Source organism: Biomphalaria glabrata, chromosome 1, assembly GCF_947242115.1.
Source record: "Biomphalaria glabrata chromosome 1, xgBioGlab47.1, whole genome shotgun sequence".
NCBI classification, from domain to species: Eukaryota; Metazoa; Mollusca; class Gastropoda; family Planorbidae; genus Biomphalaria; species Biomphalaria glabrata.
In genome coordinates this window covers 1,197,017-1,224,360 of record NC_074711.1, presented here as the reverse complement: position 1 = coordinate 1,224,360, position 27,344 = coordinate 1,197,017, and the positions used below count along the sequence as shown (strand labels likewise).

The window sequence follows — 27,344 nt, the reverse complement described above, 5'->3', positions numbered from 1 at the left end:
TTTTCTAGGTCTGTCGTCTATCTTTCTGTCGGCCTCTCTAGCATTCTCTTCGCGTATCTATCTTACGTTTAGACTCTAAAGCACTCGATCAATCTCGATCTCGAATCACGTGACGGCAGCCATGATGTTTACTATATAAACAGGTTCGATTCAGTATCAGGCCAACGGCGTCCCTAGAGATGCACATTTCGTTTCATGGCATCCATTTCTATAGAGGATTGTGGGCGCCGGGGGAGTGGATATTTTTTAACTAACTTCTTTCTCAAGATGTTTTCTTTGCAGAGCAAGGGGAGCCAATTCTCGAAACACCCAGGGGAGCTAATTCTAGAAAGTAACAAAAACACACAAACATTCAGGCGTTTGGGTTTCAGGTGAATTCGTTGCAAGGGTTCTCACATTATAGAGCTCGGCGTCACGAATCTTATGTCATTGTCACGATTGGTCCACTAGGTCCAGACCTACTTTTCCTGTAGTCCTGTTGTGCGCATTATCACTAAAACCAGTGATGCACAAACTAAGAGCCATGGGTCACACTCGACCGGCACACACTGTTTTGCAGCCCAACATACCTCCCCTCCCCCCCCCACACACACACATCGAAAATTCTGCCCACAGGGCATAATGAAGCCGGAGAGACAGAGGCGGCAACAGCCCAGTCCCGCGCTTTGGGAAGGGGCACGATCATGAAATTCTTTGGTCTCCTTCAGCCTATCGTACACATATTCGAGGCCCTGATAGGACACTCGCCCAGGCGAGACCATTCGTAATAGAAGGCATCAACACTGACCTGCAACGTCACAAACTGTGGGCAGTTTAGACCGATAGCTCGTTGCCACGTCGTACACACATTGATTAATTTATAAGTTAATCAAGGTACCGGCCTTGAATGTATTCATTGCACTACGGTGTCAAAGAAAGGGTCAAAGCAAAGCCTTTTCAAGATCACTGACCAATAGAACACTGGAAAGACTTTCTCCTAGATTCCAGGAGTGAGAGATCGTCTCTTCGCCTCTATGTCATAGCCAGATTTTTTGGATTCAGTGAAAGAAGAATTCAAACCCAAGCAGAAGTCAATCTTACACTTCATTAGATCTGACTCCAAGCAACAGATGGTGCCATACATTTTACCACGAGTCCTCCACAACGGAGTATGCAAGGTTTAACCCTGCGCACCAACTTCGGAATTTCCCGATAAATTTGTATTGTACATTTTGTATGATGAAAGTAGCAACTCCCAAAGGCGAAGTTTTGTTCAAGCAAAGAGATAATATGAAAATCCAAACTTAGATGATATAATCGTTTTTGTCTAGATTATTTAAAGTAAGTTTTACAGATTACGTAGTTTAATCCACCGATTAGTGCAATTAGAGCCGGATGGCTGCCTGGTCGGGATGGCTGCCTGGTCGTGCGGTTTGCGCGCTGGACTGTCGTTTGAACCCTGTCCGCTCCCATCCCCCGTCGTCCTGCGGGAGGTTTGGACTAGGAAGTAAACTATCTTCAACTCTGAAGGAACATCCGAAACATGTAAAACAAAACAAACAATGGGTTGCCTGAGGCAGCCAGGAATATTAATGACTTGGCAGAATTTAAGTCATTGATTAACATGCAGGACTCGATGCATGACGCGTGGAACTAATCATCTTGTTTTTTTAAAGTAATGTCTGAATTTTTATAAGATAAGGTAAGACTAGAAATGGAACAAACCAACGCCTAGATGTAAATATGATCTTTGTTTTAAAACCTATCAGCCTTAGAAGTTAGACATGCCACCAAATCGTGTCTTAGTCTTGGCACTACGTTGTGACTAAGCTACTTGCGTTTGTTAGCACTAGGCTACATCAGTACATGCATGTGTTAGCTCTAGGCTACATCAGTACATGCATGTGTTAGCACTAGGCTACATCAGTACATGCATGTGTTAGCACTAGGCTACATCAGTACATGCATGTGTTAGCACTAGGCTACATCAGTGCATGCATGTGTTAGCACTAGGCTACACCAGTACATGCATGTGTTAGCACTAGGCTACATCAGTGCATGCATGTGTTAGCACCAGGCTACATCAGTACATGCATGTGTTAGCACTAGGCTACATCAGTACATGCATGTGTTAGCACTAGGCTACATCAGTACATGCATGTGTTAGCACTAGGCTACATCAGTACATGCATGTGTTAGCACTAGGCTACATCAGTACATGCATGTGTTAGCACTAGGCTACATCAGTGCATGCATGTGTTAGCACCAGGCTACATCAGTACATGCATGTGTTAGCACTAGGCTACATCAGTGCATGCATGTGTTAGCACTAGGCTACACCAGTACATGCATGTGTTAGCACTAGGCTACATCAGTGCATGCATGTGTTAGCACCAGGCTACATCAGTACATGCATGTGTTAGCACCAGGCTACATCAGTACATGCATGTGTTAGCACTAGGCTACATCAGTACATGCATGTGTTAGCACCAGGCTACATCAGTACATGCATGTGTTAGCACTAGGCTACATCAGTACATGCATGTGTTAGCACTAGGCTACATCAGTACATGCATGTGTTAGCACTAGGCTACATCAGTACATGTATGTGTTAGCACTAGGCTACATCAGTACATGCATGTGTTAGCACTAGGCTACATCAGTGCATGCATGTGTTAGCACCAGGCTACATCAGTACATGCATGTGTTAGCACTAGGCTACATCAGTGCATGCATGTGTTAGCACTAGGCTACACCAGTACATGCATGTGTTAGCACTAGGCTACATCAGTGCATGCATGTGTTAGCACCAGGCTACATCAGTACATGCATGTGTTAGCACTAGGCTACATCAGTACATGCATGTGTTAGCACTAGGCTACATCAGTACATGCATGTGTTAGCACTAGGCTAGGAACATTTGTTAGCACTCTGCTACTTACGTGTCTTAACAATACGCGACTTAGCAGAGTTTAAGTCACTGATTAACAAGCATAACTAGATTGACACATGAAATGCGTAGGACGTATTATTTTTTTGAAGTAACGTCTGTAATTTATAAGATAAGAGAATGTATAAGGTAAGTCATTGGTTTTCCTTGCTGATTCAGGCAATCGATTTCATGCTCTTATAGCACTAGGGAAGAAGGAGTATTTGTCGTAGCATTATAACGCAACAAGGAATATGCCTTTATCTCTGTGTTTTTTCTGACTGTCCCATTGGGTTTGTTTTTGTATTTGAAGATTCAGATATTCAGTATTTTATGTATAATTACTAAGTTTGCATGGCACGATTTGCATTAAAAAAAAAAAAAACCAATTTGAATAAATGATTAATTATTTCTAGATACACTTTCATGATTGAAACAAAAAAAAAGGGCAAAGGTATCCGGTATCCCAAAAGACCTTGGTGTAGCAAAGGCGTTATGTGGCCAGCACAACGACCAACTGCTATTTCTTCCCCTACGTATGACTAAGGGGCTTCCTAAGTCTTAACTCTTTCTCTCCTAACAGACGATACCAACGTTGATTCCACCTGAATGTGGTAAATAATTACGGAGAGAAAGAGTTAAGTGAGTTTGAATTCGAGACACCTCGCTTCGCAAGCAAACGCCCTAGTATTCAGCCACCCCTAAAAAAAAAAACAAGAAACGCTTCAAGATGTGCATGTCATCGATTAATAAAATAATTGTTTTGACGTTAAAACGTGATACTTTTCTATGGTGGGTCATTTATCTTATCTTATATAATACAGACGTTACTTCAAAAAAAGAAGATGATTACGTCCTACGCGTCATGCATTTAGTCATGCATATTAACCAATGACTTAAATTCTGCCAAGTCACTGGTTTTCCTGGCTAGCTCAGGCAACCCATTCCATGCTCTAATAGCACTAGGGAAGAAGGAGTATTTGTGCCTTTATCTTTGTGTCTTTCAGAGTATTTTATTAAATTTTGTTGTTGTATTTGAAGATTATGGTTCAGTGGTTTATGTATTATTGCTACTTTACTTTTGAGCCTTCAGTCCTGAAGGCTTTCTAAATTTAGTGATTTTTACTAAAGGTGTTACTCTAGTCAAATGTGAATATTCGTTTGTTATGAATCGCACTGCTCTATTTTGTGTCTGTTCCAGTTTCTTAAGTGTTTTCTTGAGTTGAGGGGTCCCAAACGGAGGATGCATATTCTATTATTGGCCTAACCAAGGGTTAAATAACTTTTTTATGTTCACCCTCCTACTCATTGTGTATTATTTTGTTTGTACAGCTCTGTCTGGTACAATTTTGGAGAACGTTATTTCCCCCCCCCCCTTCCATTCTCGGATCAAGTTGAAACTTAACACAATTATTTGTTGTACTTAACAAAACATAAAAATAAATAAAACATAAAAATAAATAACCAATTGGGTAATTAATTATTTTGTTTGGTATCAAACAAGGGAAATAAATGCTGCTCATTGAGCTTTGTGACTGCTTATGTGTCTTCCGAGATAGAAGGAGCTATAATGTGGAGTTATCCCCCTTAACACGTTTTGTATACGTTGAATTTCAACGTCCCATTCTCGGATCAAATTAAAATTTTGCAGTTATTCATAGTTGATGACAGTACACGAACCAATAAAAAAACAAAAAACAACAAACAATAAGTTAATCAATTAGTTGCAATTTATTTTATATATAGCAACATAGGAGCTTATATTCATACAGTATTGAGATATATACCAGTGATTTTTGCGGTTCTTTCCCTAATATAATGGTAATTTTTTAAAAGTATCATTCGATTTTGCTATAGACCGCAAGGTCTGAAAGGGAAAAAAAAAATTCGATTTTGCTTGTTAGAATTTCTTCTCTAAAGCTTTCGTCCATGGAAATGTTTTAGCATTACCCTTCATTTAATTACAATCTAAGGGCAATAACACAGAAAAAGTACTCCGTTGATTATGGACATTTATCTCCCTGTCTTTGTAAAAAAAAAATAATGTAGGAAATGTTCTCTTTGCATTTGACTTTATTTTTAAGGTTATTATTATTATTATTCATTTAATAGAGACCATTTTTTTTTGCTTTTTTCTTTTATTTAGTGTCAAATACTGCATAACTGGCCAGTCTCCTATACACTCGTTGCGACCTCTTTGATGTGGCTGCATGCAAGTCAGAGCACTCTTGCTTTAAATGGCGGTTCTTCTTCTTCCTTCCCCTGACATTCATTCTCTGTAACCCATCAGCTGTGCAGGTGTCCCTTTGAAAGACAGTGAGTAATTATTTGTGGCTAGCGACATGTTTGTTTTGGACTTTTTTTCTTCCATCTCCTCAAGTGCAATGGACTCAGTGCTTAGGCGCACCCCCCCCCCCCCTTTCCCAACGCGGGTTCTGTTTTGCTTCTCCTTGATCTAATCGTCTTCTCAAGCGACCGTTTCCACTCAAGCGCCAAGTTAAGGTTGAGAAACAGTGCCAGGGGAGATAGGGGTTACAACTTAAAACGTGATATGTGCATCAAAAACAATGTTAAATGCAGGGGAAGCAACAAATTTCTAAGGGCGTTTAGCGATTCAGAGTTCTTTCCCTTTTGTTTCCTTTAATACGAATGATCCACCTGGAAATCTCCTCACATCTCAAACAAGACTAAACTAAGAATCTTCAACTCTAATGTCAAGGCTGTCCTACTGTATGGTTCTGAAACATGGAGAACAACTGAAGCAGCAACAAAAAAGTAAAGACCTTCATCAACAGATGTCTGACAAATATCAAGCAGTGTGTCAGGTGGTTAGCACAACGACCAGCCCTCTTTACTTTCCCCAACTAGAGTCAGTCACCCATTACACTTGGGTGGACTCAAAATGCCCCGAAAATCCCAAAATTCGAAATACCAGTCTACTCCGAGATTCAAACCCCAGAACCCCAGGTTCAGAAGCCAAGCGCTTAACCACTGCGCCCCCCCCCCCATATATATATATATATATATATATATAATTATATGTTATATAACTTTTGTTACATATCTCAGACGGGCGGCAGGGCGGCATGGTATAACAGCGGGTAAAGCTCAAATGCAGGACTATCAGATGTCAATCGACCAGAAATATAAAAGCTTATCACAAATAAAAAAAATACACATATATATATATATATATATATATATATATATATATATATATATATATATATATATATATATATATATATATATATATATATATATATACAAGTACACTTTTCAGTTTTATAATATTAAAATATAAAAAAAAAAAAAAACTAACCCTAATTGTTCGTTCTCCCCAGGAGTTAATTCCCTTGGCTGCTTTAACCTAAAGAGTGAGTCAACACATCAGCTAAAAGTAAACCTGGTTCATTAAACGTATTTGACTAATTGAAAAAAATATAACTGAGAATTGTTGAATACAAATATGGGAGGCAGAATTAAGACCAAGGTTATCAAGTCTTTGAGGGATTGTGATCCGAGCGACGCCGAAGAAAATGGACCAGAGTCAGCGCGTGATCAGAATAGCAACGCCGGTCCTAGGAAACCGAGCGACAACAAAGGTGGCAGACAAACGACTTCCGGCAGAGGAAGCCAAGATGAAGACCCAATGATTCTGAACGTGGAAGAGTTCATCAGGCAGATGGTTGGAAATGCCCAACATCGCTTGCTGGCCCCAACTGACCCAAATTTGGACCTTGAAGAAATCAGGAGACTGATAACGGAATCTCAGAATGTCCAACCCAGGGACCTGTCTGACCAGTCTACCATGTCCACTGAGTTGCCAATCTACGAGAGTGACACTCCGGACACGTCCCCGAGAGGAAGAGATGCTAAAATGAAGAAGAAAACACTTCGACGAAAGCGGTTTGATCCCACCCACCAGCGACGCCCGCTCTATCGGCCTTCACCTTTTTTGACCTACATAAAACCGGAAGACTACGTCTGCGTCCCTAACAACCATAACCTTCCCACCTATTGCCATAACGCTCTACCGTTTCCTTGGGGAGTTCGTCTGCCGCTACCAAAGTCACAGAGGAACTCCCCGGATCTTCCAGTCTGTTCCCCGCTGCCCCTGTTCCCATCAGAAAACATCATCGCGTTCTCTTACCAACATTCTTCCAAACATTACCAGATCTGCGCGGACAGCAAGGCCGAACAGAAGCTGGAGTGGCTCTGACGTAGCTGTCGGCTGCTGATGAGATTGACAGTTGCCAACTCAAAAAGCAGTATACATCATACTGAAATAGCAACTAAGATTTATTTTCATTTCTTCTACGACCCAATGTTCCCCCCCACACTTCCCCATGACATTCCAAGTGATAATTAATGTATTGAATGTTAGTCTGAAAACTAAAAAAAAAATATTATAAAGAAGTAATAATAATATAATTTAATATCTATTTGTAATCTAACATCATAAATTGGTTAATTCTTTCTTTCCCGTTTTAACCCCCCCCCCCCACACACACACAGAAAGTTAAAATTCAGAAATAGTTTTTGTAAAGGGTCCTCCACAAGTGGGGTTTGAAAACTATAAAAAAAAAAAAATCTTAGTAAATCCTCTTGAGCTGACGTGAACACACCCAATATTAAGAAAACAGTTGGCACAATGTGTAGGTTTACGCCCAAGTTTAGCTGTATTCGAATATGAGTTGTTGTTTTTATCAATATGAGAGGCAAAAAAAAGTTTTATAAAGTCATGTAGACCTACGCCCTTTAAATTATTTTTTTTACTATACCTCTTAACCAAGACTTCTTTAGCAGGGTGCCTACATTGAGAATGACTTAAATATGTAGGCCAGTGATGTGTCCAGTTTTCCTATACATTATGTGCCTACTAAAAACATAGGTTGAATCTATTAAATTTGTTAACAAAAAAAAAAAAAAAAGGTTTCTTTGGTTTTCTTTCTTGCAATTTTTGTTTTTGCTTTAAAAAAAATTACTTGAATTTTTACAGTGACGAAAAAAAATGACTCTATTAGACCAACTTAAAAAAAAATGACTCTATTAGACCAACTTTAAAAAAAAATGACTCTATTAGACCAACTTTAAAAAAAAATGACTCTATTAGACCAACTTTAAAAAAAATGACTCTATTAGACCAACTTTAAAAAAAATGACTCTATCAGACCAACTTAAAAAAAAATGACTCTATTAGACCAACTTTAAAAAAAAAGACTCTATTAGACCAACTTTAAAAAAAATGACTCTATTAGACCAACTTTTAAAAAAATGACTCTATTAGACCAACTTTAAAAAAAATGACTCTATTAGACCAACTTTTAAAAAAATGACTCTATTAGACCAACTTTAAAAAAAATGACTCTATTAGACCAACTTTAAAAAAAAATGACTCTATTAGACCAACTTTAAAAAAATGACTCTATTAGACCAACTTTAAAAAAAAATGACTCTATTAGACCAACTTTAAAAAAAAATGACTCTATTAGACCAACTTAAAAAAAAAATGACTCTATTAGACCAACTTTTAAAAAAAATGACTCTATTAGACCAACTTTAAAAAAAAAAAGACTCTATTAGACCAACTTTTAAAAAAAATGACTCTATTAGACCAACTTTAAAAAAAAATGACTCTATTAGACCAACTTTTAAAAAAAATGACTCTATTAGACCAACTTTAAAAAAAATGACTCTATTAGACCAACTTTTTAAAAAAAAAAGAACAACTTAGTGAGAACCAATAAGCTTAAGTGATATTGTCTCCGAGTCGTTCATTTTTGCCCATGTTCTTTTGAAGAAAAAAAGTCATAATCACGTTCTTGTGATGTTGATCTAAAGTAAAAGTTCCTCTTTCATAACCTGCGATCTACGGGGCAGATGATGTATGTTGTGTTTTTATGTTCTTGTTGTGTGTTGTGAACTGATCTGTTCTAATGTGTCTAAATGTCATGGTGTCCAGGTCAGCTTGTGTGTGTGTGTGTGTGTGTTCTGTGTTATGGTGAACTGTTTTGTCATTTTTGTTCAATAAAGCCTAGGATCAAGACATGTCTTCCTGTAGTGTTTCACTAGGTTACTACAATGTAAAGGTAATCTATTTCGGTGGCCTAATAACGAGGGTGTCATGTGGCCAGCGCAACGACATTACTTTTCCCCAAACTTATGTCAGGTACCCACTAGAGTTGGGTGGTCTCAGAGGCCTCCTAAAACATCCCGAAATTTAAAATACAAGTCTTCACTGAGATTTGAACCTGGGACCCCTTCAGTTCTGAAGACAAACGCTTTACCAGTCAGCCACCATGACCCATACAGTACTAAGCAATGTCTTTAATCAAGTAGAGTACTACTCTATGTCTTTGTGAAGACAAAGCTTAATGTACAGTAGTATATTTCATGGGCGTAGCCAGGATTTTTTTCGGTCGGGGTGAAATTTTTTTCTCCCCTCCCCCCGCAAAAATGTGTGTGTGGGTGTACACACACACTTAATTAATCTTTATTACATTCTGACCTTTCATTCTTTCGGAAGACGTTTATTGTACCCTAAAATAGGTTCTTCCTGGAGTAAGTGGAAAAATTGTAGACTCCCCGCCCTTGCCAGCAAGGGGGTCTGGGGGAGCGCTGTGAGCTCCTCCAGCGAGTGGCGGAGCCCCACCGCCAAGCACTATTTCCGGTATTGAAATCCAACAAAATGCATATTCTGAGGTATCTACAGTGCATTATCCTGCTTTAAAAAGTTTTATTTTAAAAACCTTATGTGCTATTATTACTGACTTAGATCCTCCAGCGTCGTTTGGCGCATTGGGCGCCAAGCTACTTCCACAAAAATCTGTCATTGGCAATGTCTGAAGCCTCTTTCTGCCTGCTCTAAGGGCCTGCATGAAAGTGTGACGCTAAGTTGTACTAGGATACTAGGATGTCCCTGTTTGCGCTTTCCTTGTTATGGCCTTCATGTCATCGCAACTCTTATTATGCGTATTTCATTTTGCTGGAGAACATGTCCCGCAAACCTCATGCGACGCTCTGTCACAACTTTACTAAGGGGTCGACTCCCAGTTCAGCATATGATTTCCTTGATTGAGACCCGATCTCTATAACTGACTCCTAAAATCCGTCTTAGCCATCTTTGTTGAGCCACATTTAATCTTTTTCAATTTTGGCAGATGACTATTCACTGCACTTTATTAATGGAGCCCAATCATATAATATTTAATGGATAATTCGCTTTTTTTATATTGAAAAGGTGGTTTTTAGCTGCAAACCCCGCTGGAGAGGGTTTTAAAGACAAGCCCTCCTCGTGACTACGCTCATAGAATCTGGTGACTTATGTATGGATAGTCTTATATTTAGAGGGGGTTTTATCATAAATTTTGGAGGGGTTTCAAAATCAAAATCTTCCTTAGCAAAGCTCTTGGAATCTTGGAATGTGGGTATTGTTGTTTGCATTATTTTTGTTTTGTTTTATAGAAGAGGAGATTTTAACTGCAAAACCCCCTGCTAGGCGGTTTTAAACTCAAAACCCCTTTGGCTGCGATGGGGCAAATGATGGTTTAGTATTAAAATCTCACCTAAAATAAACAAAATAAAAGCAAAAAATCAGTCACTAAATTCCGTTCCCTCAACCCCCCCCCCCCCTGGCTACGCCATTGGTATATTTACCATGTAATGGATAGGTGGTCGCATTGTCTGGCAAAGTCCCACGCCTGGCATTGGTGGAAGCCCTGGCATTCCTGGAAACAAACATATGCTGCTGGTTGCCATACTAGCTCAGAGGCGGCCTCAAGATCCAGAAATTCGAACCCAGACGTCAGATCTGTGACGTAGCTACGAGCTCTTGGTCTAAAACCAGGGGTTCTCAACATGTGGGTCGCGACCCCCTTGGGGTCGATTGACGATTTGTCAGGGGTCGCCTAAGACCATCAACAATATGGATTGCATATTGTCTACTCTTCTATTGCTCTGTGTGAGTGGGGGGGGGGGGTCGCGGCAGAGTGGGGGATCGTAAAAAGGGGTCGCCGAGCTTAAAAGGTTGAGAACCGCTGGTCTAAACTGCCCAAAGGTTGTGACGTTGCAGGTCAGCGTTCAGGCCTTCTCGGACGATTGGTCTCGGTTTGACACAAGAATAAATTGAAGACACGAGACACGACTGAGCTGCAAGTTTCACATTAACTGACTTTTAAATACGAGCAGCAGTGTTGATAAGGGAAGTTGTTAAATCAATACTGGAAATAAGTTAAGTTTGTAAATAAGTTAAGTTTGTAAATCTTGTCTTATATAATACAGACGTTACTTCAAAAAAGAAGATGATTACGTCCTACGCGTTATGCATTTAGTCATGCATATTAAGTTAAGTTTGTAAATAAGTTAAATTTGTAAATAAGTTAAATTTTTAAATAGGTTAAGTTTGTAAATAAGTTAAATTTTTAAATAGGTTAAGTTTGTAAATAAGTTAAATTTGTAAATAAGTTAAATTTGTAAATAAGTTAAATTTGTAAATAAGTTAAGTTGGTAAATAAGTTAAATTTGTAAATAAGTTAAATTTGTAAATAGGTTAAATTTGTAAATAAGTTAAATTTGTAAATAGGTTAAATTTGTAAATAAGTTAAGTTGGTAAATAAGTTAAATTTGTAAATAAGTTAAATTTGTAAATAAGTTAAATTTTTAAATAAGTTAAGTTTGTAAATAGGTTAAGTTTGTAAATAAGTAAATTAAATTTCTAAATAAGTTAAATTTGTAAATAAGTTAAATTTGTAAATAAGATAAGTTTGTAAATAAGTTAAATTTGTAAATAAGTTAAGTTTGTAAATAGGTTAAGTTTGTAAATAAGTTAAATTTGTAAATAAGTTAAATTTGTAAATAAGTTAAGTTTGTAAATAGGTTAAGTTTGTAAATAGGTTAAGTTTGTAAATAAGTTAAGTTTGTAAATAGGTTAAGTTTGTAAATAGGTTAAGTTTGTAAATAGGTTAAGTTTGTAAATAAGTTAAGTTTGTAAATAGGTTAAGTTTGTAAATAGGTTAAGTTTGTAAATAGGTTAGTTAAGTTTGTAAATAGGTTAAGTTTGTAAATAGGTTAAGTTTGTAAATAAGTTAAGTTTGTAAATAGGTTAAGTTTGTAAATAGGTTAAGTTTGTAAATAAGTTAAGTTTGTAAATAAGTTAAGTTTGTAAATAGGTTAAGTTTGTAAATAGGTTAAGTTTGTAAATAGGTTAAGTTTGTAAATAAGTTAAATTTGTAAATAAGTTAAATTTGTAAATAAGTTAAATTTGTAAATAAGTTAAGTTTGTAAATAAGTTAAATTTGTAAATAAGTTAAATTTGTAAATAAGTTAAGTTGGTAAATAAGTTAAATTTGTAAATAAGTTAAATTTGTAAATAAGTTAAATTTGTAAATACGTTAAATATGTAAATAAGTTAAATATGTAAATAAGTTAAATTTGTAAATAAGTTAAATTTGTAAATAAGTTAAATTTGTAAATAGGCTAAGTTTGTTTTACTTATCTAACCTCTTGACATCGTTTACACCAGCATCTCAATCCTTTAGGTAGGCACGACAGCAGGGCTACTGTCTACATCATTTATAAGAGTTTGTGTGTTTTAATACAAGCGGAAAATATTTAGAATCGAATTTGCTGGAAAATAAGAAAAGCCAGATATTTTCACTTATCTTATCTTATATAGTAATAATAATAATAATAATTTTATTTATAAAGCGCTGTTAACAAACAAAATGTAGGCTCAAGGCGCTGTAACAACATTACAAACAAAAACACGAGAGCTAAAATGACAGTTAATCTAAAAAGTTTTAAACAGATAGGTCTTAATGTTCTTCTTAAAAGTAGTGTAGCATGTTGTCTGTCTGAGATCAATGGGGAGTGAGTTCCAAACCTTTGGTCCGTGAACTGAAAAAGCACACAGACCGTAGCTTTTGAGGGAGAAACGTGGCACTACTAAAAGCGTTGAGTCCATTGAGCGCAGGGCTCTCTGGGGGACATATGGAGTAATCAGTTCGCTAAGGTACAAGGGCGAGTACAGACGTTACTTCAAAAAAGAAGATGATTACGTCTTACGCGTCATGCATTTAGTCATGCAGATTAACCAATGACTTAAATTCTGCCAAGTCACTGGTTTTCCTGGCTAGCTCAGGCAACCCATTCCATGCTCTAAACTCTAATAGCACTCGGAAAGAAGTTATTGCATGCCGGACAGAAAGCGACCTCAAGACGGACATGTCCTACTTTGGCCGGACGTCTGGAAACCTTAAATGTGAGCTAAATAAGCTTAGTCATTTAGATGACAAGACGATGTCTTCAGTGTGAATGGATTCCAAATTTGGATTTTTTAATTTTTTTTTTTGTAAGTCAAGGGAAATGACTCCAAATATCGGCTAGCTGAATTGTTTACAAAAGATGGCGGACGTTTCTATCCTGGCCCTATTCGAAATATTTAGAATCTATATTAATTATAATTAGTAATATTATCTAGATCTATTGTTCAGATAACTTTTAAAGGTAGAGACATGAGTCTATATAATAGATCTATTATAGATGCAGTTATCTACATCTTGTATTAAAGTAGTATGATCTAGACTCTACTAGACTCTAGAGATCTTTCAAATCTTTGTAAAAAACTGTGTTCTTCTCTAAGTCCGAGTCTAAGTAGTCTAGATATAAGTCTAAGTCTAAATGACTTACTTATAATCATAATGAGTCTTACTCTTAGTACTCTTAGACTTAGTCTTAGACTCTTAGACTAGCAGTCACTCTAACTGTCTCAGGCTCAGATGAACTCAGATCAGTGGACAATTTAAAACTATTCTATATATTTATTCGATTTCATTATTTACTTAAACTTTGTCACTTCACTTGAGTTAGATTCTAGTCACCTAGTCCTATTCATTGATTCAGTCACTGATCTACTCGAGTTAAAGTTAAACCTTAGCAGTTTTACACTCTGGACTGTCATTTGGACTTCTCCATGGTCCGGGGTTCATAATCTGCCAGCTCCTATCCCCTATCATCTTGTGGGAGGTTTGGATTAGGAAGTAAATGATCTTCAACTCTGAAGAAACATCCGAAGCATGTAAAACATTTTAATAGCCAAAAAAATAAAGATCTCATTGATTAATAAAAATGTGCATTTGGTAACTTATAAATAAAACTCTTTATTTTAAAAAACATAAATGTTTTTTTTATTTTGAACCAATCTTTTATTTATTGAGCAGCTTGTCTGCCAGTTCAAAAAGTGAGAATGTCTTCAACTAGTTTGGTTACTGATGTGAGAGTTACCATCTTAGACAAGGTAAGCATCTCTAAAATACTTTTAATTTTTACATAGTGATAATACTGTTACGATTTTCTCTGTAAACATTGCTCAACACAGCACATGTAATACAAGAACTTGACAACAAGAATTTCAAATAACAATGTGGCGGTTTAATGACAAATACATCATGATCAACAACCAATACAACACAATTGGCTACACTAACTACAAATGCTTTCTTGTATTTAACAGAACTGCCTACTAAACATTACTAGTCTCCCTTGACTTGTATAACTACATTCTCGAGGACTCACATTGTAAAGCACTGACCTTACTGGACTCTACTGCCTTTTTTACACACCATCTCTGGTATGTGAAGGCTTTTTGATCACATGACCACAACACGGGTCATATTTGTGTCTACTAGCAATACTGTCCCTTGTCCATTGACAGACGTTGACCTGTTGTTTTGCCTGAGTCATGTGTCTCAGTAGGTCACACACACATTTGTCAATAATAATACTGGTTAAAATAGTACACTGGTTAATACACTGGTTAAATAATACCGGTTGTCTTAGATCCACTTAAATATGTCAAGGTAGTATCTCGTTTGGCTGATCGAAGGGACAAATGATAGGTAACAGGTACAACGATACCTGCCCGGACGAAGCCTCCAGATGTCAGAGGTTCTATTTATATATATATACTGCTGCTTGTCTCTTGTTATTGTTGTGTTTCTTAACTTGGTTCCTGTGGCTCACTAGGGGTTTCTTGAATATTAAATAATACTTGCTTGGTACTTTCTTGGTTACTCAATTATAATTCAATATTTGCTTAACTTAAATACGAACACTTAAATACATCAACTCTAACTCCTTGTATTCACGAATATCGATAATACTTTAATACTTAATAAAGCACACAATTATATCACTCTTATGAAATACACAAAACACCAGTCCATCAACTTATAAATATATAAATGCATAAATACCAGTCCAGGAAGTAAACGTCCAACCTTCCTGGACCGGGAGCAAGACCTTACTGACTAACACATTCTCTCGCACATTCAACGAAGACTTAATCACTCAGTTCACAACACGTGCAACACTTCGCATTCATAACAAGGGGATATACAATCATATCAAAATATCTAACTAACATTCATTCTCGCCATACCTCTCCCTGACAACATTAACCCTATTAGTCCGCCACTGGAGTTACAACAATACATAAGATACTTTTATTTTTTATATTTACAATAAATTTATCAGACTAAAATACCACTAAATTATCATAAGTTCATTAGTTTTTTAGATGTATAACTGTAAACATTACTATTCTTGAAACAAATGTATTCCAGGAAATGTTGACTAGTCAAATGAGAAAATTAAACTTAGAAAATTCTGCTCTTCAAATGGAAAATAAACTTTTAAAAGATAAAAACAACAGGGCTGCGGGTAAGTTGATGATTATCATTGAATCATTTATCATAATCCAAAAATTGTTATTTCAATATAGAAAATATTGAAACATTATTGTATTGATCAATGAGTTATCTTATATTATAAAATACACTACATCTTATCTTATCTTATAAAATACAAATGCTTCTTCATAAGAGAAGATAATTAATTGTCTTGTGTGTATCTATGTGTCTATTTAGTCATGCATGTTAATCAGTGGCTTAAACTGTGCTAAGTCGTTGGTTTTCATGGCTGACTCATGCTGTAATAGCATTTGGGAAGAAGAAGAAGAACTTGTACTAATTTATCCTAGCATATGGAATAAGAAATGTGCCTTTATCTTTGTATTTTTCTGAGTATTTTATTAGGCTTCTTATATTTGTAAATTCTGGTTCAACGTTATATGTAAAATTGCAACTTTACTTTTTAGTCTTCTGTATTGAAGAGTTAGCAGATTTAGCCTCTATCAAAGAAAAAGTGCTGATTAAAAACCAGACTTGTTGACTTCATTATCATCCCTTCAATTATCTACAAGTCTGAGTTAGATCAACTGATAACCACTTATAAACTTATTTTGGTCTTTGGTATCTAAAGCCTTAAGGCCAACAAAAAACATCAAGCAAATTCATCATTTTTAGTTGTCAAGCAGTGTCAATACAGTTTGGGGCCAGCGGTTGCGCATGCTCTGCCAAGGTGTTGCACAGAGTGCTGCAAAACTGCCAAAGGCACTTGCTTCTCCTTTGAATACATCAGCTGTGAGGAGAGGGGGGAACTGATGTGTGGGTGACATGTGCCATGCTAATGCCCAGGCATTGGTCTTATTTATATGAGATGATCCATAGTCGCTTTGTGACTGAAGGAGGTCATAATTTCCGATTCTACAGTTCTGAGAAGTCACATTCTCTTGTCTTTTAAGGAAACAAACTTACACCACACACAACTTCAGGGTTTGTGTCAACATTGGGATATGTTTTCAGTAGCTGATGCATGCAATGTTCTCAAATCAGATACTTAACAACAGACATTCCAGTGATGATCTTAACTAGATTCCAAAAAGACATCAGAAAGAATCAGGCTTGCTTCATGATCACAAAAAGGGCAAATTGAAAGAAACGCTAAACATGAATAAAGGTTGTAATGGTTTGTTTTATATTTTGGGATATTCCTTTAGAAAGGAATACTAAGCTCTAGCATTAACTTCCACTAGTATGGCAGCTGGCAGTCTCAAAACTCAGGACCTTCCTGATGACAGTCCAATATTCAAAACCACATAAATTTGATCAAACTTGTAATATTTATTTTTGAAATTGAAATTATTTGAAGTCTGCTAAGATATTTTCTCGACAATTCTGGTTTTCACATTTTAGTCAGAGTTACAGAACTTGAAACCAAGTTACAAAAAAGCCAAGAAGAAATTTATGAAATTCAGCTGAAAATGGATCAAGAATCTGGCCGAGCTTTACTTACTGCCAGGCTGGAAATGGAAAGAGAAATAGAGCAATATCAAACCAAAGCTACCAGTGCTGCCAAACAAGTTGATTTACTGAAGTCTGAGGTAAGGATTTGAATCATTAAAATACAAAATATTCATTAATTCTGAATTTCGATGTAGGCCATTAAACAGCTCATTAAAAAGTATGTGTGTGTGTGATGTGTGTGTGTGTGTTGCTGTAACAACCAATGAACTCAGTTTGTAATGATTGTTGGCAGATCTCGTATCTGGATGAACAGTTAATCACTTTACAAAGAGAATTGGAGGTCACTCGACAGGCAGCGGACAGAAGTAAGATCTATGAGACTCACCAACAAGAGGTGGAAACATTCAGGGTAAATTTTGTTATCAAGTCAATTGAATGTGACTTGAATATATCGATTAATGCTTACAATGTAGCTAGGAATGTGTTGTACATTTTTGAAAGCCTTTAAATACATTCTAAAAAGTATATTTGAAATTCATTCTAAAAAGTATATTTGAAATTCATTCTAAAAGTATATTTGAAATTCATTCTAAAAAGTATATTTGAAATTCATTCTAAAAAGTATATTTGAAATTCATTCTAAAAAGTATATTTGAAATTCATTCTAAAAAGTATATTTGAAATTCATTCAAAAATATATTTGAAATTCATTCTAAAAAGTATATTTTGAGATTTTTAGTGCACCCCTGAGTCCACCCAATGCTAATTGGTACCTGACTTTAATTGGAAAGGTAAAGGCGGTTGGTCATTGTGCTGGCCATATGACAGCCATAGGTCCAAGAAACAGATGACCTTGACATAATCTGCCATATAGATCGCAAGGTCTGAAAGGAGAACTTTACCTAGTTATACTAGGTATAGAAATTACTTTTTAAGTACTTTCCCATACATTTACACTCAATGAACAGGCAAGTTCAATGACCAGTGAGTGGTGTTAACTAGTACTGTACATATCTAAACAAAATAACTAAAAGAATTTTTTTTTTTTCAGAATGAAATTGAAAATCTTAAAAGTCTGCTGGAGCAGACGGACCACTCTTTAGAAAAAGAGATTTCAAAATGTGTTGATCTGACCAATCAGGTTCATAGACTTACAGAAGAGAACCAAATCCTGAGGTCACAATTAGAGGGAGACAATGATGATGTCAGTGTGGCTGAGAAGCAGGTGTGTGAATATGTATTTTTTTTAGTCTCAGTTTCTGCACCTGCTGCAGTGTGTGTAACTTAAGTCATAAATTTCTTAGTGGCTTAACAGTTTTGTATTAACAGTCTGAACCATGACCCGTGGCTGAATTATGAATGAATAAACTATCACCCTAGACTAAACTATGACCTTTGACTGAAATACGACCTATGAATTTTAACCTATGATTATCTTATACTGATATTATATTGCTACTTATTTCTCAGATTACATCACTTCTTTTGAGGCTTCATGTGACTGAAGAAAGATTGTCTCAAGAAAGAGCTGACAGGGCTGGCAATTTGTCACAAATTGAGGAAAAGCTTCTAACAGACAACGCCAAACTTCAGGTTTATCTTCTTTCTAGCGATGTTTTAAAAATGTTAGCATATTTTGGATGTTCCTTCAGATTTGAAGAAAATTACATCCTAGCCGAAACCTCTTGCAGGACAATTGTTGGGCAAGACATTGGGAGTTCAAACAGTGACCATTAGACAGAAGTCCAGGGCACATACCACATAACTAGGCAAGACAATCGTGGTCATTATTATAGCACAAAATTTAAATAAGACTTGATAAAAAAAGTTCACCATTTCTTAAAAAGTATCATGAAACTAGCACAAAGATTGGATATCAAAAGTATCATGAAACTAGCACAAAGATTGGATATCAAAAGTATCATGAAACTAGCACAAAGATTGGATATCAAAAGTATCATGAAACTAGCACAAAGATTGGATATCAAAAGTATCATGAAACTAGCACAAAGATTGGATATTTTTATTTTCCATAAAAAAAAAACATGGTGCTCACAATAACTTGGTAGGCTGAGTGGTAAAAAGCTTGGTGAAGACTGGGATTTTTAATTTCGGTATCTTTAGGGCATTTAATGTGTACCTGACATTATTTGTGGAAAAGTAGAGGCAGTTGGTTGTTTTGCTGGCCACATGACACCCTCATTAATGTAGGCCACAGAAACAGATGACACTTACATCATCTGCCCTATAGATTACAAGTTCTGAAAGGAGAACTTTTATCATGAAACTAGCGACAGGACTGGATATTTTTATTTCCCATTAAAAAAAATACATTGTGCTAATAATAACTTGATTAATTCAGAGATGTCAATACGCTTCATGTAAAAGAATTATTATTGTATATTTCCATTACATTCCATCTTTGGATTTATCATTGCAGACCAAGTCCAAGGAATTAGATCGTCAACTGAAACGTGAGAAAGAGAAGACAAGAGTATTGGAACAAAGACTGAAGGAGTTTCGTGAGGAGAATCTTCACCTCCGACTGTCTGTACCTGATGAGGATGAGCAAAGCTATGACCTCCCTTACATCAGACAGTCCAGAGCAGACGCTAAGAAAGTGAGTTCCAAAACTTATTTGTTTCAATGGTGCTTTCTTTTCACTCACAAGTAATGTTATTTGTGATGGGCTGTAATTAGCTTATAAAAGTAAAGTTAACCCTTTCAGACCTTATGATCAATGACAGCAGATGATGTAAAGCTCATATGTTTCTACAGCCGAGGGTTAATTATATTGAGAATACTTTATATTGTATGTGTCTAATATTAACCCTATGTAATTATAATAACTGTGAAAAGTGTGGTCGAGAGGCTAAGTACGCTTGAACTTGAACAAATTGCATGGCTACCTATGAAGGGTGCTCAAGGTGTGACATCCGACTCTAGCAGAGTTGTGTTTACTGAGCGCCTTAAGGCAACATGGAAAACCTTCTCCCAGATACCCCCTCCCACTAATGAGATTAGACCATAGCGCTCTGAGCATGAAAGTATATACAAGCTATAATTAATCACTTAGACTTCTTTTGGGTAGTTTAGTGTTTCTCAACCTTTCTCATAAATACCTTTTTGTCCTTTGCAAAATCTTTTACCTCTCCTGATCTTTTATAACAGGGGTTCTCAACCTGTGGGTCGCGACCCCCTTGGGGGTCGATTGACCATTTGCCAGGGGTCGCATAAGACCATTGAAAATATGGATTGTTATTGTCTACTCTTCTATTGCTGTGGGGAGGGGTTTCTTGGCAGAGTAGGGGAATTGTAAAAGGGGGTCGCCTAGCTTAAAAGGTTGAGAACCGCTGTTTTATAAACTGAAATAAACCTATTTATCTCTTCTTCATAAGTGTTGTAGCTATTTACCTTCTTGTGATGGAGAGCTGGGAAGGAGAATAGGGACTTGTACCTCTGCTGAAAAATGCTGAGCCTGTTGAATTTTTGAGTTACTTCTTTGTTTGATTGTCACATATCATGCTTTTTTTAAACATGTCACGTTTCATATTTGTTTCACTTGTCACATTTTAATTTTAATCACATTTATCCGTCACATATTTTTGTTTGCATGATTCACCAGCATGGGAATGACTTGACAAATATTTTACACGAGTTAGTTAAAGAGAGTGGTCTGTCCTTGGAGGAGGAAGGTCCGGACGGACTTCTGGTGTATCTCTGGCAGGAAAGACAACTCCTCCAACAAAATGTAAAGGCTTGGAGGATATGTCTTGACCAGTGGAAAAAGGAGTTAGATCAAAATGGTCACTCAGTTGAGGAGGATAGCTTTGGAAACTTGCAGGTAGAGCAAATAAAACAATCAACTTCTTGCGTCTGATTTTCAGTCAAGTTCAAGGTCATAAGCTTAAAATGTGCAATTCACTTTTGATATTGAATTTTTAAAAAATTAATAAATATTATTGCCATTTTTTGTAGATATGTAATTTCTATGTTATTAGTTCTTAAAATGGCATAGTAAATACAATGCATTCAATTAATCTTTTTTATTTCACACGTATGAAATCTCTCAATACTACAGTTTTATTTTTATTATTTCGTCTAGATGGCATTAAGCATCACCAGAGAGTCGGAGTCTCGAATGTTGAAAACAGAAGAAAACTATGAAGACATAAATGCCGAAAAAATCTCTTCAGAACAAGTTTACAGGCAGTAAGTTAGAAGCTTATTCTCATGACTAGTCATCTCCCTTAGTAGTTGGTAGCTTCAAAAGTAAGTTAGCAGCTTGTGAATATTGAAGTTTGAATTTTGTTTTGACATTTTTTTTTACGTTATGAATGAATCTCTGTGTAAATAAAGAGGAGATAGATTACATAAGTGTAAAGAAAAGATTCCAAAGATATAGTTGTTTGAAGTGACCTGATTTTGAAGATGTAGGTTAGTGAAATATTTGTTTTTTAGTTGCAAATTAATGTATATGAGGCTTCCCTTGATGCACAGATGTTATATATTGTCTATGGAAAATATATGTGATTGAAAAAAAACGTTTGACAGTGTAATCATTTAAAAGAGTTGAGATTCATAATCAGAACACAAGTTTGGAAGGATACTGAAATACATCACCTTCTTCCCTAGTGCTATTAGAGCATGGAATGGGTTGCCTGAGCCAGCCACGAAAACCAATGATTTGGTAGAATTTAAGTCATTGAGTAACATGCATGACTAGATTGACCTAAGAACATGCATAATCATCTTCTCTTTTGAAGTAACATATGTATTTTATAAGATAAGATCACCACACTCCCAAATTTCAGACCATTTAATTTGTAATTATAGGATTAACTTGTCACATTTTATTAGATCAGCCAATAATGATCTCTGAACTCTAGCGTAGACTTCTTTTATCATTATACACACTTTTTTTCAGCTTAACAAAATATTATTTATTTAATAAAGTTTATGTTGAAAGTTTACAAAATCTTTGAAATGTTATTTTTATTTTGAAAACTTAAAAAAAATCAAACTAATGTACAATAAAGGAACTCTAGTCAATAACCTTAATTTGATTTTACAATATTGTACAATAATGCATATTGTATTACCAGGCAGTTGTCAGAGCTAGTTAAAGACAAACACAGTACACATGCCAGACTGGACACTTTACAAGATCTAATGGATGCTTTAAGAGCAGAAAATGAAATCCTTCGCCAGGGATTGGCCATGACCTCAGGCCAAAAAGATGTCAAACCAAAAGAAACAGAGTCTAAAGAAGGTTAGCTCAAAGATGTCTTTGTACACATTATTTTGTGTAGAAATAGTTTTGATAGCAAACCTGGAGCATAAAGTGAATATTGAAATTTTGTTAATAGAATGTTGATTTTGGGGGTGACTGCCTGGTTGTGTGTCAAGCACTTCGGACTGTTGTCACAGTGGTCTTAGTTCAAACCCAGCCAACTTCCATTAGTACTGTCCTGCTGGTTTCTGGGCTAGGATGTAATAATAGTCATTTCTGAAGGATTGCAGAAACCTGTTAAACTAACCTGGTTATTTATTTAGCTAACTCACTATATTGGCTTTTTTTTAGACTGACTGTTAAAATTAAATGTTACTTTGGACTGAATCATTCACAGACGTACTGCTCGGGGAAATCACAAGTCTGGAATCTAAGCTGGCTCAAGTGATGAGGAAAAATAAAGTCTTGACCTCTGAACTTACCACCCTACGCAGCCAGCTGTCCTTGCGAGATTCAGAACTGAAAGAAACTATTGCTGAGTATAAACTGACCCAATCTGTGTCTCCTTCTCAACAAGCTGATGAGAAGGTTAAGGGTCATCATCTGCAGGCTTTACAAGAAGAGGTCAGTGCCATAACTAAAGCAATTGGTAGGGTTACAGATCAACATGTCTAAACTCTTGCTGTAAAATGTTTTGTAAAATGTTTTACATGTTTCGGATGTTCCTTCAGAGTTGAAGATAATTACTTCCTAGTCCAAACCTCCCGCAGGACGACGGGGGATGGGAGCGGGCAGGGTTTGAACCCTCGACCATCGATAAATGTGAACGACAGTCCAGCGCGCAAACCGCACGACCAGGCAGCCATCATGTATAGAGTAATGCCATACATCAACAGGTCTAGACTAATGCTGTAAATCATGTATAGAGTAATGCCATACACCAACAGGTCTAGACTAATGCTGTAAATCATGTATAGAGTAATGCCATACATCAACAGGTCTAGACTCATGCTGTAAATCATGTATAGAGTAATGCCATACATCAACAGGTCTAGACTAATGCTGTAAATCATGTATAGAGTAATGCCATACATCAACATGTCTAGATTAATGCTGTAAATCATGTATAGAATAATGCCATACATCAACATGTCTAGACTAATGCTGTAAATCATGTATAGAATAATGCCATACATCAACATGTCTAGATTAATGCTGTAAATCATGTATATAGTAATGCCATACATCAACAGGTCTAGACTAATGCCATACATCAACAGGTCTAGACTAATGCTGTAAATCATGTATAGAGTAATGCCATACATCAACAGGTCTAGACTAATGCCATACATCAACAGGTCTAGACTAATGCTGTAAATCATGTATAGAGTAATGCCATACATCAACAGGTCTAGACTAATGCCATACATCAACAGGTCTAGACTAATGCTGTAAATCATGTATAGAGTAATGCCATACATCAACATGTCTAGACTAATGCTGTAAATCATGTATAGAGTAATGCCATACATCAACATGTCTAGATTAATGCTGTAAATCATGTATAGAGTAATGCCATACATCAACAGGTCTAGACTAATGCCATACATCAACAGGTCTAGACTAATGCTGTAAATCATGTATAGAGTAATGCCATACATCAACAGGTCTAGACTAATGCCATACATCAACAGGTCTAGACTAATGCTGTAAATCATGTATAGAGTAATGCCATACATCAACAGGTCTAGACTAATGCCATACATCAACAGGTCTAGACTAATGCTGTAAATCATGTATAGAGTAATGCCATACATCAACATGTCTAGACTAATGCTGTAAATCATGTATAGAGTAATGCCATACATCAACATGTCTAGATTAATGCTGTAAATCATGTATAGAGTAATGCCATACATCAACATGTCTAGATTAATGCTGTAAATCATGTATAGAGTAATGCCATACATCAACATGTCTAGATTAATGCTGTAAATCATGTATAGAGTAATGCCATACATCAACAGGTCTAGACTAATGCCATACATCAACAGGTCTAGACTAATGCTGTAAATCATGTATAGAGTAATGCCATACATCAACAGGTCTAGACTAATGCCATACATCAACAGGTCTAGACTAATGCTGTAAATCATGTATAGAGTAATGCCATACATCAACATGTCTAGACTAATGCTGTAAATCATGTATAGAGTAATGCCATACATCAACATGTCTAGATTAATGCTGTAAATCATGTATAGAGTAATGCCATACATCAACAGGTCTAGACTAATGCCATACATCAACAGGTCTAGACTAATGCTGTAAATCATGTATAGAGTAATGCCATACATCAACAGGTCTAGACTAATGCCATACATCAACAGGTCTAGACTAATGCTGTAAATCATGTATAGAATAATGCCATACATCAACAGGTCTAGACTAATGCTGTAAATCATGTATAGAGTAATGCCATATGCATCAACATGTCTAGACTAATGCTGTAAATCATGTATAGAGTAATGCCATACATCAACAGGTCTAGATTAGTATGTAGATCAACTTGTCTAGGTTAGTGTTGTAGATCAACATGCCAAGACTAGTGCTATAGATCAGTATGTCTAGACTAGTGCTGTCAATCATGCTTAGAATAATGCCATAGATTAGTGATGTATATTGTCATATCTAGATTGGAGCTATAAATCTAAATATAATAGTAACCACTTCCTCTATAGATAATAGATCCAGAACTGAGTGAATTTATCCATGACTTTTATTAACCTTTTTTTGGTAAACTTTCATACTGCAAAGGTTTTTTATTTCATATTCCTACTGCCTGTCACATCTTACAACCATGACATCACTTCACTTCTTTTATCTACACTATACATGACATCACTTCTTTTAAAACACAATTATCTCTTCTGAGTAGAGGTATGTTGACTTTAAAGGTTACTTTTTTTTTTTTGATTTACTGACAATCTTGTCTTCATAATTATTTAACTAAGATCACATCTGACTATTAAATGACATATTTCATAAAGTGCTTGCAGTGTCAGATCACAAAATTACTAAATCCTTCTTATAAAGTCAAAAATTTGTTTTCAAAATAGAATGCTGTTTAAGAATTTCGTTAGTTTATAAATATGTAGGTCTAGAAGTGAAAAGAAAATTATTTATTTTTAAAAGAATTAATTTTTTTGAGAAAACATTGTTTTAATGCCCTGCATCAAGGATCTAAAGGACTAGCTTTGGTAGAGTCCAATTTAGATCACTGTGTATGCCAAGGGTTTAGACATAAGTTCCTGCAAACACTAGATGGTCTATATTCTCATTACCAAATAATTTAGAATTTGGTCATGTGTACGCAGTTGACTATTGAAACCAAGGATCTTGAGTTTAAATCCTTGTGGAGACTGCTAGTATTGATTTTGATCTAGCGCTGATACCTGATGTTACCTACAAATCAAAGTTAGCTGACCATACAACAAACAGAACGTATGCATTAAGTTTGAAACCATATTGCACTACTTTCCTAACAGGTGGCAGGATACAAGGAAGAAATTCGGTGTTTGAATGATCGCCAGAGTGTAACACTAGCAGAGAGGCAAAAACTGGAACTTGAGTTAAGTGAGGTGAAAGGTCAGCTGAGATCACTCCAAGCTGAGTACAGGCAACTGGAAGCAGGGAAAACTCAGGTTAGAAAAGAAAACAGTTTTTAAATAATGTACACAAAGTTTTAAATCAACCAGGTAATAGACACAGCTACACCTAACTCTTTCTCTCCTAATTGACGATTCCATAGTTGATTTTAATCCATTTGTATTATCTAAAAAAAAAAGCTGTGTATTCTCCTTTAGTTTTATACCAAATTTAACATTTTCTGATAACAAACAAACTAAAGTTATTAAAGTTTAATCATAACAGGGTAGTGAAATACATATGAGCAAAATGAATAATTCAGTCGGAGCGTGGAAAATAATACGGAGAGAAAGAGTTAAATTAACCAGGTAATAGTCACAGCTACACTTAATTCATTTAACAAATTGACTTTGTGCATGACAGAATGGTGATGTGAACTCTTTTGAAGAGGAGATCGAAAAGAAAACTGTACAAATACTTCAGCTGACGTCTCAGTTGACTGAAGCAGAGATCAACTTGAGTCAGGTGCGGAATGAGTTAGGGCATCAACGTCAAACCCATCAAGACATAGTGTCTCAGGTAAATGCTAGAAATGTTTGTATGGTATCACAGTAGGAGTCAAGCAGCTCTCATGCAAACCAGAGCTGCCCACATAACAAACAGCACATTATTTAACCTTATTTTCCATTGCTATGCTCTAGCTCTCATGAGGCACAATGCCTGAAAGAGTTCTTGTTGGAGTTGCATTAAATTAAACATTTCTGATGCGTACCTTTTCTGAGTATTACTTCCATCTTTCACACATCTGTGAATTAGATTTTTGTTATCTTATGGCACTTATATCCAAAGTGTGGCCAATGTCTTGAACTGATGTTATAGTTTGCTTTTTAATTTTTTTTTGGTTAAGATAAAGGAGTAAATTATTATTATTATAGCTTTTATATAGCGCTACTTTCATGCTTATAGCATGCTCAGAGCGCTTTTGGTCCAATCTCATATGTGGACCAGTGGGGGGAGGGGGTATCTAGGAGTTGGTTTTCCGTGCTGCCATTAGGCGCTCAGTAAACACAACTCTGCCCGAGTCAGGTGTTGAACCTCAAGCCCCCTTCTAGATAGCCAAGCCAAGCCAAGTTCAAGCGCACTTGGCCTCTCGACCATGATTCCCAAATTGTAGAGCTGCCATATTTATTGAATGGAATTGTCAGTGAAAGTTGGCAGCGTTATTAATCAGACCTGATGAATAAGTATCTATATTCATAAATAATTTTAAAATCTCATTAGTGTTATAAAAATGTGCTATGTTAATAACTCTTTTTTAATAATTGAAAAAAAAAAATCTACATCAATAAAAAATTTACAGTAATTTCTCTGTTGCATCTAATAAAAAAGATTTTTTTCCCTCTACCAATGA

General features: G+C 36.0%; 2 protein-coding genes across 3 annotated transcripts in view; both read left to right on the top strand.

Moving 5' to 3' along the window:
* The first annotated feature begins 1,196 nt into the window (after window positions 1-1,196).
* Window positions 1,197-7,842, top strand: LOC106050940 (uncharacterized). Its single transcript, XM_013206032.2, has 3 exons — window positions 1,197-1,320; window positions 5,055-5,224; window positions 6,253-7,842. Exon 3 carries the CDS (start codon window positions 6,378-6,380, stop codon window positions 7,128-7,130), a length of 753 nt encoding a protein of 250 aa, XP_013061486.2. The 5' UTR covers window positions 1,197-1,320; window positions 5,055-5,224; window positions 6,253-6,377; the 3' UTR covers window positions 7,131-7,842.
* Window positions 7,843-13,293: 5,451 nt separating this feature from the next.
* The window catches only part of LOC106050704 (putative leucine-rich repeat-containing protein DDB_G0290503), a 37,784-nt gene continuing 23,733 nt past the window's right edge, over window positions 13,294-27,344 (top strand). Inside the window, exons 1-14 of one of the 2 annotated variants that reach the window (XM_056041521.1) lie at window positions 13,294-13,414; window positions 14,128-14,204; window positions 15,532-15,628; window positions 17,002-17,189; window positions 17,345-17,461; window positions 18,104-18,277; window positions 18,523-18,645; window positions 19,493-19,672; window positions 20,678-20,896; window positions 21,158-21,264; window positions 22,158-22,324; window positions 22,683-22,909; window positions 25,834-25,989; window positions 26,357-26,512. In XM_056041521.1, the coding sequence (XP_055897496.1) occupies window positions 14,154-14,204; window positions 15,532-15,628; window positions 17,002-17,189; window positions 17,345-17,461; window positions 18,104-18,277; window positions 18,523-18,645; window positions 19,493-19,672; window positions 20,678-20,896; window positions 21,158-21,264; window positions 22,158-22,324; window positions 22,683-22,909; window positions 25,834-25,989; window positions 26,357-26,512 (1,962 nt within the window). In that variant the 5' untranslated portion in view covers window positions 13,294-13,414; window positions 14,128-14,153. The remainder of the gene's footprint in view (window positions 13,415-14,127; window positions 14,205-15,531; window positions 15,629-17,001; window positions 17,190-17,344; window positions 17,462-18,103; window positions 18,278-18,522; window positions 18,646-19,492; window positions 19,673-20,677; window positions 20,897-21,157; window positions 21,265-22,157; window positions 22,325-22,682; window positions 22,910-25,833; window positions 25,990-26,356; window positions 26,513-27,344) is intronic. The other variant, XM_056041590.1, reaches the window with a different exon arrangement.